At 45.9% G+C, this 19,586-nt stretch overlaps 2 protein-coding genes across 2 annotated transcripts in view; both read left to right on the forward strand.

The window, feature by feature from the left end:
• LOC144485636 (uncharacterized) overlaps nt 1–19,586 on the forward strand; it is a 77,327-nt gene that overhangs the window by 31,011 nt on the left and 26,730 nt on the right. The gene's annotated exons all lie outside the window — the stretch shown is intronic.
• LOC144485627 (uncharacterized) lies at nt 366–4,559 on the forward strand. Its single transcript, XM_078203728.1, has 2 exons — nt 366–447; nt 2,866–4,559. The coding sequence occupies exon 2, from the start codon at nt 3,217–3,219 to the stop codon at nt 3,973–3,975; it is 759 nt and encodes a 252-aa protein (XP_078059854.1). The 5' UTR covers nt 366–447; nt 2,866–3,216; the 3' UTR covers nt 3,976–4,559.

Here is a 19,586-nt window from a genome sequence, read left to right on the forward strand (position 1 = left end):
GCGAGTTTTTAGGGTAAATGCGCATGTGCGGGTGTGGGGCGGGGCCCGGACAAAGCCGGCGCACTGACCATTGTCTGTCCGGGTCTTCCAGCCTTTCCCCTTGGACAACAGCTCAGCGCGGCTGGAGGGCAAAGTCCCGCCCACCCCCACGTGGGGCTCCGCCCCTCATTGTCTGTCTGCGGGGGATTGACCAATGGGAACTCTGGAGGACCGGAAGGACTCTGCTCCGGTCCTGCCTCTCACAGGCTCTGGCCAATGGGCATCCTGGAGGACCGGAAGGACTCCAGCCTCCAGCCAATCAACGCTCCTCCATTGTCTGAATGCGGAAGTGGACAATGAGCTTGTTCAGCTGCTCATTCCTGCCCAGCAAAACTAACTGCTGCTCTCTCTCTGAATGAAGATTGAGCTTCAGACAGACTCAAACTTCCTCCTGTCTCTCCAACATCTGTGAGTAAAACACTTTCTTTACTCCCCCCTTCCATTCCTTTTTTCATTCTGGGGGGAAACTGTTGACTTGCAGCAACTGATCACGAGAAATAGAAGCAGGAGTGGCCACCAGGCCCTTCTGGCTGATCTGTGCCGGCTTCAACTCCTTTTGTGTGCCTTTTCCCATAGCCCTCTCCTCAATCTATCAACTATTTATCCACCTCCACTTTAAATACTTATCGTGGTCTAGCCTCCACCTGTGGGGGAGAGAATTCCAGAGATTCACCACCCTCTGGGGGAAGAAATTTCTGTGCACCTCAGTTTTAAATGACCGACCATTTAGCTTGTTCGAGACTTCCGCACTTGTAAAAATATCTCACCGTCTATCCTGTCAAGCCCCCCTCAGGATCTAATATTTCAATAAAGTCACCTCTTTGTCTTCAAAGCTTCAAGGAATACAGACCTAGACAATTTATTCTCTCTTGATAGGACAACCCTCTCACCCAGGAATTTGTCTGATGAATCTCCTTTGGACAACATCCAATGTTACTGTATCCTTGTTTAAGTAAAATCAAAACTACGCAGTATTCCAGGTGAGGCCTCACCAACACAACCCCCCTGTTTTTAAACTCCAACACCTTTGCAATAAAGGTCAAAATTCCATTTTTCTTCTTACCTGTTGTGGGACCTGCCTGCTAGCATTTTGTGATTCATGTGCAAGAACATCCAGATCCCTCTGTACTTCACTCACCTGCAGTGCCGTTCCATGTAGATAATCTCCCTTTTGATTTCTACATGACCTCCCACTTCCCCACATTAAACTTCATTTGCCAGGTTTTCATCACAATCTATCTATATCCCACTGCAGAATCAAAATATCCTCATCACAACATGTCCTTCCACCTATCTTTGAATCATTTGGAAACCTTACATTCTGTTCCTTCCTCCAGGTCATTAATTGAATCATGAATTGCAGGCCAAGAACTGATCCAAGTGGTACTCCACTAGTTACATCTTTCCACTCTGAAAATGACCCATTTATTCCAACTCTCTGTTTTCTATGTGACGGCCAGTTTTCAATCCATGCTAACACACTTGCACCAATTCCATGGACCTTTACTTTATGCACCAGCCTCTTATGTGGCGCCTTGTCAAATGCCTTTTGGAAATCATAGAACCCCTAGATTGCAGAAGGGGGTCATTTGGCCCATCGAGCCTGCACCAACTTTCCAACAGAGCATCTTTCCGAGGCCCTATCTCAACCCCACATTTTTACCCCACAATCCCCCGAATCTACACATTTTAGAACATGAAGGGTCAATTTAGCATAGCCAATCAACCTAACTTGCATATCTTTGGAATGTAGAAGAAACCAGAGCACCCGAAGGAAACCTACTCAGACACGGGGAGAATGTGCAAATTCCACACAGACTGTCACCCAAGGCCGAAATTGAAGCTGCATCCCTCGCGCTGTGAAGCAACAGTGCTAACCACTGTGCCGCCTTACCACCCTATCTAAATACACTACATCTACAGATTGAACTCGATCTACTCTTCCTCTTGCATTCTCAAAGAAATCGAGCAAATTTGTTGAACATGATTTATCTTTCCGAGAACCATGTTGCCTTAGTTTGATTATATTCAGCTTTCCTAAATGATTAGCTATTTCCTCTTTGATTATTGACTCCAGCTTCTTGCCAATAATAGATGTTAAATTAACTGGCCAATAGTTCCCTGCCTTCTCCCTTTTTGACCGAGGGAATCACATTGGCTGATTTCCAATCTTCTGATACTCTCCCGGAATCTAGCAAGTTAAGAAACATTTCAACAAAAATCTCCATTATCTCTCCAGGAACCACTTTTAAAAGTCTAGCGTGCAGTTCATTGGGTCCTGGCGACTGAAGGGAAAGGAAGTGAATCCAGTCTGTACATTCCACACATTGTTAGTCCAGTCAGATAGACATATATCTGTCTGGCAGCCTGCATGGAGATTCTGAGCTCTCTATGTCCAAGACAGGAAGCAGTGAGCATGGATCTGTCAATCAGCCTCAATCAGCACCTTCAGGAGAATTGGGAGGGTGAATATTAGATACAGCAGAGTGAGAATGGAGGGAGAGTGTGTGGGATGGAGATTCACAGATTTTGGGGAATGAGAGAGGAAAGAATGTTGACGAGAATCAGAGAATTCCTCCATCTTATCAGCCATCCCTGAGCCATCATAATGAATCCCTCTTCTCAGTATACCCTTATCTCTGACTTGTCTGTGCTGCTGGCAGTCTCACAAAGCAGCTGCCTGTGTGCTGATACGAGAAGCCCTGCTCGGCAAGTTTAATGCTCCATGACTGTGTCTTTAAAGAATGTTCCATAGAAACTAGAATTGACTGATTTGAATTTTGATCATGTACTGAATTGTGATGTTTTTCTTAAATTGAATTACAGGATATTAGATGAGGAGAAATCACAGACAGAAATCTAAAATGTCAGATCTGGATCTGACAGAGTGACTCGATTCCTTGGGACCTGAATATCATCAGGCTCTGAATCTAGAAGGAGAAATGTTTGCCCGGTCTATCAGCTTCAGAAGATTTTAAACATCAGTGTGACTGGAAATGCACTGAGACACACACAGCCGAGTGAGAGTGTTCCAGTGCACTGTGTGTGGAAAGAACTTTAACCAGTTACACAGCCTGAAAATACATCGCAGCATTCACAGCGGGAGAGACTGTACCCGTGTTCTGTGTGAGATTTAACTGATTGTTTAACCTGGAGAGTCACAAGGACACCCGCACCATGGAGAAACGGTGGAAATGTGGAGACTGTGGGAAGAGATACAGATTCCCATCATATCTCGAAGCTCATCGGCGCATTCACACTGGAGAGAGGCCATTCACTTGCCCTTGGTGTGGGATGGGATTCAGTATTGTATCCACCCTGCAGAGACACGCACGAATTCACACTGGGCAGAGGCCGTTCACCTGCTCTCAGTGTGGGAAGGCATTCGCTCATGCATCCACCCTACAGGCACACCAGCGAGTTCACACTGGGGAGAGGCCATTCACCTGCACTGTATGTGGGAAGGGATACACTCAATTATCCAGCCTGCAGTCACACCAGCGAGTTCACACTGGGGAGAGACCGTTCACCTGCTCTGTATGTGAGAAGGAGTTCACTCGGCTATCTAGCCTGCAGGTACATCAGCGAGTTCACACCGGGGTGAGGCCATTCACCTGCTCTCAATGTGGGAAGGGATTCAATGATTTATATGCCCTGCAAACACATCAGCGAGTTCACACTGGAGAGAAACCATTCACCTGCTCTCAGTGTGGGAAGGGATTCACTCAGTTATGCAACCTGCATACACACCAGCGAGTTCATACTGGGGAGAGACCATTCTGCTGCACTCAATGTGGGAAGGAAAACAGAGATTCATCCACCCTGCGGACACACCAGCGAGTTCACACCGGGGAGAGGCCATTCACCTGCTCTGTGTGTGAGAAGGGATTCAGAGTTTCATCCAGCCTGCTGAGACACCAGCGAGTTCACAAGTGATTACAGGGGTTGGATTCTGCTGTGACAATTCAGCTCTCAAATACGTCCAGGACTGCGTTTTGTTCATTCTCACAGATGGTCAACCGGTCGCACGATTTTGCCTCCAGTGGGCTGATGCTCTTTGATCCTTGCTGCTAAAACCCTGTTTTCAAATTTCACAAGGATCAGAGTGACAGGGTGTGAGGAAGTTCAGAGATATTTAGTCAGCATTTCTGTTTTAAACTCCCCCAGATCCTCATCCAATTTCCTTTGTAATTGTTTATTGTCTCCACTTCCTCCACCCTCGTAGGCAGCGAGTTCCAGGTCATTACCATTCGCTGCATCAAAATATTCTTCCTCACATCCCGCCCCCCCCCCCCCCCCCGCCCACCTACCTACATCTCTGACCCAAACCCTTAAATCTGTGTCCCCCTCATCCTTGTCCCATCAGCTAATGGGAACAGCTTTTCTTTGTCCACCTTATCTAAACCTGTCAGAATCTTGTCCACCTCTATCAAATCTCCCCTCAACCTCCTTTGCTCCAAGGGGAACAACACCAGCCTGACATCGACAATAAAGAACCAACTAACAGAATATGTTAATACCTGAAATTAAATGGGAATGTTTAATTTCTGTTTTAAAGATTTGGACTGTAAGAGTGAATTAATGGATTTGGTGGTGGTGGTGGTGGTGGGGGGGGGGGGGGGGGGGGGGGGGGGGGGGGTAGATTTAACGCTCTCACCCCCCACTCCTCATTAGAGTAAAATCACAGGCTGGTCAATTGCTAATACCTCAAGGTGCTGACATCAGCATACTTGCCATCAAGGTTGTTTACTTTCTAGAAAAACGGACCATTTTCTCACAAACGTTTGAGTGAAGGTTTAAGAACAAACCTACGTAGGCAAGATTGGAATTTTACATGTTCTGTGTATTGAATAATTGTGTAACCTGTCTGTATCTGTGACTTGGATTAGAGTTGTATTAGAATGCTGTCTCTGTGATTACTCTGTTAGAGAGCTGTGTCAGAGCTGTGACTTTGAGCTGTGAGAGCTGTGTCACAGGAGGGTGCTCTTCCAGAGCATTCTCTGGGGTTGTTCCCTCCAGGCGTGAATCATGAATAAACTATTGTAACATGTTCCTGGGTCTCCTGTGGTTAGTTGGAAGAAATACATCACAACAGGACAATAAAGGAATTGGAATAACTCCCCTTGGATGTGGTTGAATGGAATATATCAATCTGATGTCCACCTGCATTCTAGTGAAAGTCTGGAATGTGTAGATGGGATGAATAAGTCGATCACTTTCTCTTGGTGATATTTACATCCTTGTCCATGAACTTTGATTTAACAAAATCCACATTTGAAAGCCCGGCCAGTACATGAAATATCAGCACCATAACAGGGGGAGATAAGAAAGACAGGCACATTTTGATAATTTCATTCGTGCATCTGAGAGTTAAGAATGTGTGACATGATTTTGGGATACCGGAGTGAGTGTGCAGATGTGATTTGTTACGTGTGAAAAATAACAAGCCTAAATTCATGGTGAGATGGAGTGAAGAGCGGGTCCCAAACACACACAGCTACTTGAGACACAGCAGGAGATGAAATGGTTAATGTGGCCAGGGGATTGAGACAACATTGGGACATCATCAAGGCACTGACACTCCAGAGAGAAACTGAGTTCAAAACAATCAGGATCCAATTAAACACAATACACATGGACAGAAAGTGAGGAAAATTACAGTAAAATGAATAATATTATAGATTGGGACAATTAAGGGCTTGGGGGAAATAATACTGAATAAGAACTGTCCACAACTTAGATAGTGGTAAAGAGAGAGCTGGAGAATCTTTTACATCCATGCTTGATCTGTTGCTTGAAGCATCTGTCCTTATGGACTAGTAACCTAAAACTCACGGTGCTCCTTCAGGAGTAGGAAAAATCGATTAGATGTTACCCCAGGCGGGGCCAGAACAGAACTGGAAAATAACGGATTGAAATTGAGTGAGGGGTCAGAGAGAGAGTTCTCCCCCTCAGGGTGTGGACTGTAAGAATCCTGGGGGACACTCTACTTTGGGTTTTCTTGCTAATTAGTGAATATTATATTAGATTCTATAACTGGTTATGCATTGATTTTGAATTTGATTGTTACACTTCTCCTGTTTTTATTCCTGTTGTGATTACGCTCGGGGTAAGGATGGTTGACAGGTGACAGGATGGGAAATTGTGGTTTGGGTCATTGACCAAATGTTTTATTGATCCGAAAGGTGTAAAATGGGCCAAACTTCAGCAGAAATCCAGCAGAGCTGAGAACAGGCGACTTGCTGTGTGGGAGCAGGGAGATAAACAGCTCCCAGAGGACAGAGAAAACAGGAGAGCCTTGAATCCTGGATGACACCAGTGTGTCAAGGCCACCATGTTTTCACTGCTTGGCATGGGAATGCTGACTCCCTGTACCAGGGACGGAGCGTGGGAAGACAATTGGTTTTAGAGTTTGATGTGGCTTGGGCAGATACAGATGGTTCAGTGACAGGTTTTGTTATGTTAGCTGGACAATGATTGGGTTAAATCAGTCTCCATAGTCTTGGTGATGTAACAAAGTATAAGAAGGGATTCCCCGAGCACAGAGATTTGTCGAGGTTTTACATATTGCATTGACTGGTGCCGTGGCATCTGGGGCAGAGCAGGGAGCATTTCCGTGGAGATGCTGCTTCTACCCAGAGTGTAATGGTAATGCTGCTGCACTTTGATACGACTGCTCAGACATTAGCCTGTGTCAGCTCTTATTGATACTGAATAAAATCTAACCACTGTCACCAATAAGGGTTATCACTGGGAATCATTTCAGAGTTTGGGAAAAGGGGAGAAAGGGTTAATTGACTCCCTGAACCTCATTTTCTAACATCGCTGTGTCAAAAATAAAATCCCACCTCCCCCTCTGGCTCCTTTGCCAATTACCTTAGAGGGATTCACTTTCTGTTAAAGAGCCTGCCAACCCCTCTCACCCACTTTCCCTAAAGTGCATCAATCTCATCAGGAAAAGTCCAAAACAATCAAATATTTTTACTGATAAAAGTTTATTAATGAAACAGAACATGGTTAAAACAAACAGAAAATGACTTGAGGATCAAAGACAACCAGAGTAAAGGGATGTTCACAATGTTCTGGACACAACTGGATTCTCTTCAGCTCCTCTGTCCCCTGTTCCTGTGACTCCCCGCTTTGGACACAGGGACACTGAACCCCGGGGGTCACTGAACCCTGGGGGTCACGTCACCATCAGCCCCAGTCACCCCCTCCCGAGCCCCAATTGGTTGGAGGCCCATTTCCCAGTCAGTCCTCCAGCAGCTTCCTGTCTCTCTATTAGTGCGACGCCCAGGGCAGTTTCCCAACTGGGGCGCAGGCCCCGTTATTCTCAGCTAAATTCAGCCCTCAGCTCCGTCGCCTGGCTGTCATTGACACGAGCAATAGGGAGACAGAAAGGAGCCCCAGGCTCAAATGGAAAGTCGAAACTTGTGGCTCTAAACCTTCAACGTTTGTCAGTCAAATCCATCTTATTTATACTGGAGTCGTTACGATGAGATTAATTGAAGTGTTCGGCCAGTCAGCAAGCTCGAGAAGCACTGATTCCAGATTGTTCAATACTTCTACCTTGAATCACAAAAGCTTCTCACTTTATCCCCTTCCTGAACTGAATTCCATCATCCTGAGCAGCTGTGGGTGTCACCTCTCTGTGTAAACTCCTGCCCCTTTTTATAAGGCTCTCTCATTCCTTATTGTGGGTCAATTCTTTAATGGTTGAGGATCGCTCTGTGATGCAGTGAGTGTTTATCCGGTCAATCAATGTTTCTGATGTCAGTCGGAATGTCCATCGTTACTTTTCACCTGTTTCTTACTCTGTGTTTTATAAAAATAAAGTTTATAAACTTTTACAGAATGGTCAGCTTTAAGGTTTCTGTAGTTTGTGATGAGGTCATCCAAAGTTCAAACCTTTCTCTTTTCTCCTTCCTGTTTAACTAAGGGTTGTGGAATATTCCATTCAGGGGGAGGTGGTGGGAATGTCTCTGGCCGAGTAATGCAGAGACCCAGCAAAGGATCTGGGGACAGGCAGCTGGTGGGATTTGAATTCAGTGAATCAATCTGGAATTATATAAAGTTAGTCTCAGAAACGGTGACTATGAAACTATCGACTGTTGTAAAAACCCATCCAGTTCACCCTATTAACACCCCCTATCAGGGAAGGAAATCTGCCATCCTCACCCGGTCTGGCCTACAAGTGAATCCAGACCCACACAGCGATGTGGGTGACTCTTAACTGTCCCTCTGAAATGGCCGAGCAAGTCACTCCGTTCAGGGGCAATTAGGAGCTGAGCAACGTGTGTTGGGGCTTTGCCAGCAGTGTCCACATCCCAGGGAAGAATAAAGAATATTCCACGGAAAGTGATGGGTGATTTGAAATGAATTGAAAGTAGGTCAGGAGGTGCTCATATCGCCCAGAGCTGCTTTTCAATGGATCCTCCTGTTTAAAATAAAAACACATCAGTGTGCCCCTTTCCCAGACACAGTTGACCTTGGAATATCACAATGCTGTTTTTAAACATTCCTATGTTAAAGAATCAGTCATTTAGAATTGTGAAACAGACAGAAATTAAATGTTCCATTTTTCCTGGGATCCTCCTGTGCCTGGCACCGGTGTCCTGAACAAGGTCATTAACATTCTCTGTGTTAAAGGTTCCTCCTGGTTCTTGCTGTCTGTTGTGTCCTTTGTCACAGTCGGTACCAGGACATTTCTATTGAAAGGTTGTTAAGAAATTCCAGTGAATTCCAGCCCCTTGTGTAACGTTCCATTTGGTGTGTGTCAGATTCAGAGATGTCCACGTGTGTGTGAAAAGGGTTCTGGGTAAGGGTTTTAACCCTTCTTTACCCGTTAGTAACAATGAGCCCTGTATTCAATTCTAAAGTATAAAGTCCTCATTAGATATCAATTCTACCTGTTATCTACATTTCACCAACCAGTCTATATTTTCATCACGGGACTGCAGTGGGAGCACCGTCAACATCTTACTGACTTGATCGATTTTATCGAGGAGGTGACGAAGGTGATCGATGAGGGTAGAGCAGTGGATGTTGTGTACATGGATTTTAGTAAGGCTTTCGACAAGGTCCCTCATGGTCGGCTCATCCAGAAGATTAAGATGCATGGGATTCACGGTGACTTGGCCGCTTGGATTCAGAATTGACTTGCCCATAGAAGTCAGAGAGTAGTGGTGAGGGTGTTTTTCAGACTGGAGGTCCATGACTAAAGAATATTCTTTATTCTTTCCTGGGATGTGGACACTGCTGGCAAAGCCCCAGCACACGTTGCTCAGCTCCTAATTGCCCTTGAACGGAGTGACTTGCTCGGCCATTTCAGAGGGACAGTTAAGTCAGACTAGCAGGGATCCGTACTGGGACCTGCGCTATTTGTGATATATATAAATGACTTGGATGAAAACGTGGATGGGTGGGTTGGTAAGCTTGCAGACGACACAAAACTAGATGGAGTTGTAGATAATGTCGAAGGTTGTCAAAGGATACAGTGGGATGTAGATCAGCTGCAGATATGAGCGGAGAAATGGCAGATGGATTTTAATCCGGGCAAGTGTGAGGTGCTGCACTTTGGGAGATCAAATATTAAGGATAAGTATACAGTTAATGTACAGAGGGATCTTGGGGTTCAAGTCCATAGCTTCCTGAAATTGGCCACACAAATATTTAGTCGGTAAAGAAGGCATATGGCATACTTGCCTTTATTGAGTACAAGAGTCAGCATGCCATGTTGCAGCTCTATAAAACTTTGTTTGGGCTGCACTTAGAATATTGCGTTCAATTCTGGTCGCCACATTACAGAAAGGATGCAGAGGCTTTGATGAGGGTGCAGAAGAGGTTTTTCAGGATGCTGCCTGGATTGGAGGGTGTGAGCGACTGACAAACGAGGGTTGTTTTCTCGATAGCGGCGGAGGGTGAGGGGAGACCTGATAGCAGTCTATAAAATAAGAGACATAGAATCTTTTCCTCAGAGTCGATATGTCTAATACTAGGGGACATGCACTTAAGGTGAGATGGGCAAAGTTCAAAGGAGATGTGAGAGGTAAGTGTTTTTACAGCGAGAGTGGTAGGTGTCTGGAATGCGCTGCCAGGGATGGTGGTGGAGGCAGATACGATAGGGGTGTTTAAGGGGGTTTTAAATAAGCACATGAATATGTGAGGAATAGAGGAATATGGACCAAGGGCAGGCAGAAAGGAATAGTTTAATTTGACATCATGTTCGACACAACATGGTGGGCTGAAGGGTCTGTTCCTGTGCTGTACTGTTCTACGTTCTATTTGTGATCTCCATTTAGAAAAAGGAAATAGAGGCACTGGAGAAGGGGCAAGAAAGATTCACAAGAATAATCCCAGAACTGTCATCACTTGTGAACTCACTGGTGTTTCACCAAGTTTGCTGACTGAGTGAATCCCTTCCCAGTCAGAGCAGGTGACCAGCCTCTGCCTGGTGTGAACTCACTGGTGGGACATTAGTTCCTGAGAGCTTTTGAAGCCACGTCCACATTTAAAGGGTCTCTCCTGGGTGTGATGATGTTGTGTCTGGGCAGGCTGGATAACTGAGTAAATCCTTTCGCACACACCAAGCAGGTGAATGGTTTCTCCCCGGTGTGAACTCACTGGTGTTTCAGCAGTGTTGATTATATTCTAAACCTCCTTGGACAGTGAGAGCAGCTGAACGGCCTCTCCCCGGTGTGAATGTGCTCGGGGATCATCAGTTCCTGAAAGCTTCTGAAGCCGGCCTCTCAGGCAGAGCATTTAAAGGGTCTCTCCTTGGAGTGAGTGGCTTTGTGTCTCAGCAAGCTGGATGAATGAGTGAATTGCTTCCCACACACAGAGCAGGTGAACGGCCTTTCCCCGGTGTGAACTCGCTGGTGTGTCTGCAGGTTGTATAATGTTCTAAATCTCTTTGTGCAGTGAGAGCAGCTGAACGGTCTCTCCTCAGTGTGAATGCGCTGGTGGGACACCAGATCCTGAGAGCGTTTGAATCCACTCCCACAGTCAGAGCATTTAAACGGTCTCTCATTGGTGTGAGTGGCTTTGTGTTTCTGCAGGCTGGATGACTGAGTGAATCCCTTCCCACACACAGAGCAGGTGAATGGTCTCTCCCCAGTGTGAACTCGCTGATGTTCCCACAGGCTGGATGACCTTTTAAATCTCTTTGAGCAGTGAGAGCAGCTGAACGGTCTCTCCTCAGTGTGAATGCGCTGGTGGGACACCAGATCCTGAGAGCTTTTGAATCCGCTCCCACAGTCAGAGCATTTAAATGGTCTCTCATTGGTGTGAGTGACTTTGTGTGTGTGCAGGTTTGATGAATGAGTGAATCCCTTCCCACACACTGAGCAGGTGAATGGTCTCTCCCCGGTGTGAACTCGCTGGTGTCTCCGCAGGTCAGATGAAGTTCTAAATTTCTTTGAGCAGTGAGAGCAGCTAAACGGTCTTTCCTCAGTGTGAATGCGCTGGTGGATCATCAGTTCCCCAGAGCTTTTGAAACCACTCCCACAGTCAGAGCATTTAAATGGTCTCTCATTGGTGTGAGTGAGATTGTGTTTCAGCAGGTGGGATAACTGAGTGAATCCCTTCCCACACACAGAGCAGGTGAATGGTCTCTCCCCAGTGTGAACTCCCTGGTGTGTTTGTAAATGGGATGACTGAGTGAATCCCTTCCCGCACACAGAGCAGGTGAATGGTCTCTCCCCAGTGTGAACTCGCTGGTGTATCTTCAGGTTGGATGAAGTTCTAAATTTCTTTGTGCAGTGAGAGCAGCTGAAGGGTCTCTCCTCAGTGTGAATGCGCTGGTGGGACACCAGTTCCCCAGAGCTTTTGAAGCCACTCCCACAGTCAGAGCATTTAAATGGTCTCTCAATGGTGTGAGTGAGATTGTGTTTCTGCAGGCTGGGTAACTGACTGAATCCCTTCCCACACACAGAGCAGGTGAATGGCCTCTCCCCAGTGTGATCTCGTTGGTGTCTCTGCAGATTAGGTAAGTCAGTGAATCCCTCCCCACACACAGAGCAGGTGAATGGCCTCTCCCCAGTGTGACTGCGTTGATGAATTTCCAGAAGAGATGGGAACATGAATCTCTTCCCACAGTCCCCACAGTTCCACGGTTTCTCCATGGTGCGGGTGTCCTTGTGACTCTCCAGGTTAAACAATCAGTTAAATCTCACACAGAACACGGGTACAGTCTCTCCCCGCTGTGAATGCTGCGATGTATTTTCAGGCTGTGTAACTGGTTAAAGCTCTTTCCACACTCAGTGCACTGGAACACTCTCACTCGGGTGTGTGTATCTCAGTGCATTTCTAGTAAAAGTGATGTTTACAATCTTTTGAAGCCAAGAGGCCAAACAAATATTTCTCCTGCTAGATTCAAAGGCCGATGATATTCAGGTCTCAAGAAGTCGAGTCACTCTGTCAGATCTCGATGTGATGTTGGAGATTTCTGTCTGATTTCTCCTTGTCTAATATCCTGTAAGTCAATTTAGAAAAAAAATCACAATTCAGAATACGATCAATATTCAAATCTACATTTCTAGTTTATGGAGCGTTCATTAAAGACACAGTCATGGAGCATTAAACTTGCCCAGCAGGGCCTCCCGTATCAGCACACAGGCAGCTGCTTTGTGAGACTGCCGGCAGTACAGACAAGTCAGAGATAAGGGTGTCCTCAGAAGTGGGATTCATTGTGAAAGCTCAGGGACGGTTGATAAGATGCAGCAATTCTATGATTCTAATGAACGTTCTTTCCTCTCCCATTTCCCAAAAGACGTGAGCCTCCATCCCGCACACTCTCCCTCCATTCTCACTCTGCTGTATCTAATATTCACCCTCCCAATTCTCCTGAAGGTGCTGATTGAGGCTGATTGACAGATCCATGCTCACTGCTTCCTGTCCAGCACAGAAATCAGAACAAATAGGCGCTGCAGTCAGCATTCGGCCCATCGAGTCTGCTCAACCATTCATTCAGATTATTGGTTGATCTACCTCTGCATTATTTTCCCCACACTGTCCCCCATATCCATCGATATCGTCAATATCTAGAAACCTATCAATCCCTCTCTTGAAAATTCTTGATGACTGAGGCTCTATAGTCCTCTGCGGTAGAGAATCCAAAACATCACCACATCCTTGAGTGAAGAAATCCTTCCTCATCTGAGCTTTCTCTCCATTTTCCAGCCTGTTCCCAATAATTATTGACTCCCTTGTCATTCAAAAACTGTCTAACTCATCCTTGAATATATTCAATCCCTCCACTGGGAGAGAAATCTAGATACTAACAATTCTCTGAGGGAAGAGATTGTTGGAAATATATAATATAGCTGCAGTCCAAAATTACACAGCCAGATATAATAAGTGTATTTTATTACAGAGCTATAAATAATATATCTAATCTGTACCATATAACAACAGGGGAGCTGATCGACTCGTGGTATTATTGCTGGACTATTAATCCAGAAACTCAGCTAATGTTCTGGGGACCCAGGTTCGAATCCTGCCACAGCAGATGGTGGAATTTGAATTTAAAAACAAAATCTAGAATTAAGAATCTACTGATGACCATGAAACCATTGTCGATTGACCAAAAAAACCCATCTGGTTCATTAATGTGCTTTAGGGAAGGAAATCTGCCATCTCCTGGGGAAACCAGCCCTTTAATTGTGAACATTAGGATAGGGACATTTTTGCCAGACAAATCAATGTGTCAAGCTGAGGGAGAAAATGACTTTATGAGAGAGAGAGAGACCTGGGCCAACCTTTCCAGAGTCTGCAGCCTCCCTGGATTCACTTCCTTTCCCTTCAGTTGCTGCAAATCCCCAATTTTCCCCAGAATGAGAAAAGAAATTGAATGGTGCAAAAAAAAACTGTTTTACTCACAGATGTTGGAGAGACAGAAGGAAGTTTAAGTCTGTCTGAAGCTCAATCTTAATTCAGAGAGAGAGCAGCAGCTTTGCTGGGCACGAGTGAGCAGCTGAACAAGCTCATTGCCCACTTCCGCATTCAGACAATAGGGGAGCTCTGATTGGCTGGAGGACCCGAGCCCTTCCGGTCCTTCCACTCTTCCCATTGGCCAATACCTCAGCATGAAGGTCAAAGGTGGGCACTCCCTCGCACATGCGCAGAGTCCCTTCTCCCTTGGACATGCGCAGTCCTAGGCCAGGGGTGGAGGGGGGAGATCACCGAGCGGCTTCTCGCTCTGGCCGGAGCCGTCAGCCGGTTGCCTGGAAACCTTGGCTCGAGGAGGTGCAGGGGGAGGGGAACAATGGTGGGGGCGGGGCTCCCGGGTCCGCGCGCCCGGGCCTGCACACTGGAACCCGGAGACGTCACCGCGTAGAATTCTGATTCCTATTGGCTGATTCAGGCAGCGCTCCGTTGTGACGTCACAATGTGGACGGTAGCCAATGAGCTTCAGAGCGAAACTCCCTCCTCTGTCCATCCTCTACCGCGGCTCCGTTCGCGGCCGGGTGTCCCTGGAGAGGGAGCATGCGGTGTCCACGGGCGAGGTTGACGCCTTCCGCGCCCGCTGGGCACCGCAGGGGTCGGGGTGCGTTATCGACCCGAATAATCACATTTTAATTTGATGTTTTTAAGTTTCCTTTGCACTTTGTACCATGCCTCGGGACATCCTTTCTTGCAGCGTATCAGGTAGACAACGTTGGCCGAATTGCAAGAGTATGTACCGTGTACCTGGAGGATGGTGTTCTCACGTGAGATGATGGCATCTGTGTCGATGATCCGGCACGTCTTGCAGAGATTGCTGTGGCAGGGTTGTGTGGTGTCGTGGTCACTGTTCTCCTGAAGGCTGGGTAGTTTGCTGCGGACAATGGTCTGTTTGAGGTTGTGCGGTTGTTTGAAGGCAAGAAGTGGGGGTGTGGGGATGGCCTTGGCGAGATGTTCGTCTTCATCAATGACATGTTGAAGGCTCCGGAGGAGATGCCGTAGCTTCTCCGCTCCGGGGAAGTACTGGACAACGAAGGGTACTCTGTCCACTGTGTCCTGTGTTTGTCTTCTGAGGAGGTCGGTGTGGTTTTTCGCTGTGGCGCGTTGGAACTGTTGATCAATGAGTCGAGCGCCATATCCTGTTCTTATGAGGGCATCTTTCAGCGTCTGGAGGTGTCTGTTGCGATCCTCCTCATCCGAGCAGATCCTGTGTATACGGAGGGCTTGTCCCGAGGCATGGTACATTGGGGAAACTATGCAGACGCTGCGACAACGGATGAATGAACACCGCTCGACAATCACCAGGCAAGACTGTTCTCTTCCTGTTGGGGAGCACTTCAGCGGTCACGGGCATTCGGCCTCTGATATTCGGGTAAGCGTTCTCCAAGGCGGCCTTCGCGACACACGACAGCGCAGAGTCGCTGAGCAGAAACTGATAGCCAAGTTCCGCACACACGAGGACGGCCTCAACCGGGATATTGGGTTCATGTCACACTATTTGTAACTCCCACAGTTGTGTGGACCTGCAGAGTTTCACTGGCTGTCTTGTCTGGAGACAATACACATCTTTTTAGCCTGTCTTGATGCTCTCTCCACTCACATTGTTTTGTTTCTTAAAGACTTGATTAGTGTCTTTATAAGCTCTGTTTGTGAACAGAATTCCCACTCACCTGAAGAAGGGGCTTAGAGCTCCGAAAGTTTGTGTGGCTTTTGCTACCAAATAAACCTGTTGGACTTTAACCTGGTGTTGTTAAACTTCTTACTGTGTTTACCCCAGTCCAACGCCGGCATCTCCACATTATGATTGCCCAAAGGAGGCAGAGAGTGGGTATGCATGGGTCTTTTTCTAAATGGAGGTCAGTCACCAGTGGTGTGCCACAGGGATCTGTTCTGGGACCCTTGCTGTTTGTCATTTTCATAAATGACCTGGATGAGGAAGCTGAGGGATGGGTTGGTAAGTTTGCCGACGACACGAAGGTTGGTGGGGTTGTGGATAGTCTGGAGGGATGTCAGAAGTTACAGAGGGACATAGATAGGATGCAAGACTGGGTGGAGAAGTGGCAGATGGACTTCAACACAGATAAATGCGTAGTGGTCCATTTTGGCAGGTCAAATGGGATGAAGGAGTACAATATAAAGGGAAAGACTCTTCGTACTGTAGAGGATCAGAAGGACCTTGGGGTCCAGGTCCATAGGACACTAAAATCGGCCCCGCAGGTGGAGGAGGCCAAGGTTAAGAAGGCGTATGGTGTGCTGGCCTTTATCAATCGAGAGATTGAGTTTAGGAGTCCGGGGATAATGATGCAGCTATATAAGACCCTCGTCAGACCCCACTTGGAGTACTGTGCTCAGTTCTGGTCGCCTCATTACAGGAAGGATGTGGAAAAGATTGAAAGGGTGCAGAGGAGATTTACAAGGATGTTGCCTGAATTGAGTGGCATGCCTTATGAGGATAGGCTGAGGGAGCTCGATCTTTTCTCCTTGGAGAGACGTAGGATGAGAGGAGACCTAATAGAGGTATATAAGATATTGAGAGGCATAGATCGGGTGGACTTTCACAGGCTTTTTCCCAGGGTGGAAATGTCTGCTACGATAGGACACAGGTTTAGGTGCTGGGGGTAGGTACAGGGGAGATGTTAGGGGGAAGTTTTTCACACAGAGGGTGGTGGGCGAGTGGAATCGGCTGCCGTCAATGGTGGTGGAGGCAAACTCAATGGGGTCTTTTAAGAGACTCCTGGATGAGTACATGGGACTTAATAGGATGGAGGGTTATAGGTCGGCCTAAAAGGTAGGGATATGTTCGGCACAATTTGTGGGGCCGAAGGGCCTGTTTTGTGCTGTAGTTTTTCTATGTTTCTATGAGATAGCAGGGGCATGCTGGGCTGAATGGTCTCCACCTGCAGCCTGTGAATCTCAGCCTCCTGCTTTTGTGCAGGTTAAAAGGGACAGATTTCATTGCAGCCTCTTCCCTGTATGTATTTAAAGAGATGGGTTTCTCTTTAGCTCTGAGTGACCGATATAACAATTGGTTGGAGGCCCATTTCCCACTCAGTCCTCCAGCACCTTTCCAGTCTCTCTATTAGTGCGACGCCCAAGGCAGTTTCCCAACTGGGGCGCAGGCCCCATTATTCTCAGCTAAATTCAGCCCTCAGCTCCGTCACCTGGCTGTCATTGACACGAGCAATAGAGAGACAGAAAGGAGCAGCAGGCGCAAATGGGAAGTCGAAACTTGTGGCTTTAAATGAACTGCTTGGATTTCTGTGACAATCAATAATTTTGAAAAACTGAATTCTAAATCCAGTGAACAAATTAAAGAATCACATGACAAAACTTAAATTTTTCTGACTTTTAGTCGAACAAACTGGAAGCAACAATGGCTAAACACTTTTTGTGGGGAACATAGTCCTTAAACTGTCAAATTGAATTTATCCTTTTACTCTGAACACAATCAAATATCCCACTCAACGGTTATATTTTACTCTGTCTTGGACACCCAATTATTCAAAACCAGTCCAAAGTAATTCTTCACTCCCCGAGGGTTTATTTCTACTGTTTTCCTTTTCCAGACTGGCAACCTTTAATCCCAGAACTGTCTTTCACAGTGATGGTTCCCCAGGGCATTTTCCCAATAACAAAAGCAAGGCGAATCTTCCAGCCTTGTTTCACAATTGTCAGGAATTTGTGACCAACATTGAATATAGGAGCAGAACTAGGCCATTCGGCCCTTTGAGTCTGCTCCACCACTTATTTGCATTATGGCTGATCTATTTGTCTTGCATTCCACATTCTCATTCTGCAGCCGATACTTTTGAATCTCTTATCCAACAAGAATTGGTACAAAGGCAAAATTCTGCTGTTGCTGGAATCTGAAACAAAAGCAGAAAATGCTGGACAATCTCAGCAAGTCTGACAGCATCTGTAAAGAGAGAATAGAGACAACATTTTGAGTCAGGATGAATCTTTGTCAGAGCTGAAGACAAGGAAAATCGGACAAAATTTATCCTGTGAGGGTCAAGAATTGGGAAGCAATCTATTAAACCTCCTCTGAACCACTTTCAATGCATTTGTATCATTTCTTGAATAGGAGACAAAGCTGCACCCAGTTTTCAAGATGCAGTTTCAGCAACGCCCTGCATAACTGAAGCAGAACATCTTTACTTCTATGTGCAATTTCTCTCGTAACAATGGATAGCATTCCATTTGTAAGAAGTTTAATTTATTTGTACTAAGATTTATGGGCGTTCTCTTGTTTACAATAACCTCCCCAATTGTAAATCACACCAAGTTCCAGTGTCTTAACCATATGGCTAGACAGAACAATTTAAATGGTGAATTCAGAAAGTTAATTAACCATTAAAAATGTAACAAGTCAGAACGATAAAAGGTAAAGTATCGATTAACAGTTAATATAGAAAGCTTAACTTTAACAATTGAACGGACTTCTCTCCATCCCTCTCAGACCAGGACATGAAGTGACCGCTCCAAAAACATGGATAACTTGTAAAACCAACGGCTCTCAACACCTCTCTGTAAACATCTCTCCCTCCACCTCTTTTTACCAAATTGGCTTCTCAAGACCACTTTTTTACACTTTAAAAATGTCAAAAGCCCATCTTAGCCAATTCCCATAAATCTTCAATTATAAACTAAAATAGACATGAGTTTTCAGATGATTTGAAAAGAAATGAACTGTCTGCTGAAAGGATTAACTTTTCTACAGAACCTAAAGGGATGGGGAGTGAGCAGCAAAAAATTGGCACACAATTACATCATTTTACACAAGTATAAAAATCAAAACAAACTCGATTGTAAACTTCAGCTCTTCATTTTTTTGTTATATTCCAGAACCTATTTACTTTAATTTGATCAGTTTTTGTTAGGGATGGACAACTTCTGTTCTTTACAAACTGCTTCACTCATTTTGTTGATTCTACATGGGCTCGAGAGTCAGAAGCCAGACTTTATCATCCTTATCCTTTTTCCCCTTTTGCCACCACTCCCTCTGTTTTGCGGGAGGGTCGTGGGGTTTCCAATCAGAACTAATCATTTTATCATAAAAGTTAAATACTGTGGATGCTGGAATCTGAAACAACAACAGAAAATGCTGGAAAATGTCAGCAGGTCTGACAGATCTGTGGGGACAGAATAGGGCCAATGTTTCAAGTATGGATGACCCTTCATAAGAGCTGTTATGAAGTGTCTTCCAGACTCGAAACGTTGGCTCTATTCTCTAATAATTTTATCAATAAGTTTCTTGTTCTTAGTTCCAAATGGCAGGTAAGAGACCTGTCCGGTCCCCACTCGAGCTCTGATTTTTCACTGGCCATGCTTGGGTCGGATTGCAACCATTAGAATCCACTCTCAGACGTCTGCGTTTCAGTCCAGTGCTACTTGGAGTATGCTGGCACTTCACTGAATATCGGATCACAAGTCCCTCACAGTTCTTATCACAAATTTGGGATATAATAATTTAAACAATGCCTGAGAACGCTTTTTAACTTCTTAACCAACTACCTACCACTGTTTGTTGATTGGTCAGATCTCCTCTTCACAGATTCGGGAATCTCAGCCGCTGAACACCAGCCGGTCCTGGAATAAGTTTAATT

Source organism: Mustelus asterias, unplaced genomic scaffold (genome assembly GCF_964213995.1).
Source record: "Mustelus asterias unplaced genomic scaffold, sMusAst1.hap1.1 HAP1_SCAFFOLD_201, whole genome shotgun sequence".
Lineage (NCBI taxonomy): Eukaryota > Metazoa > Chordata > Chondrichthyes > Carcharhiniformes > Triakidae > Mustelus > Mustelus asterias.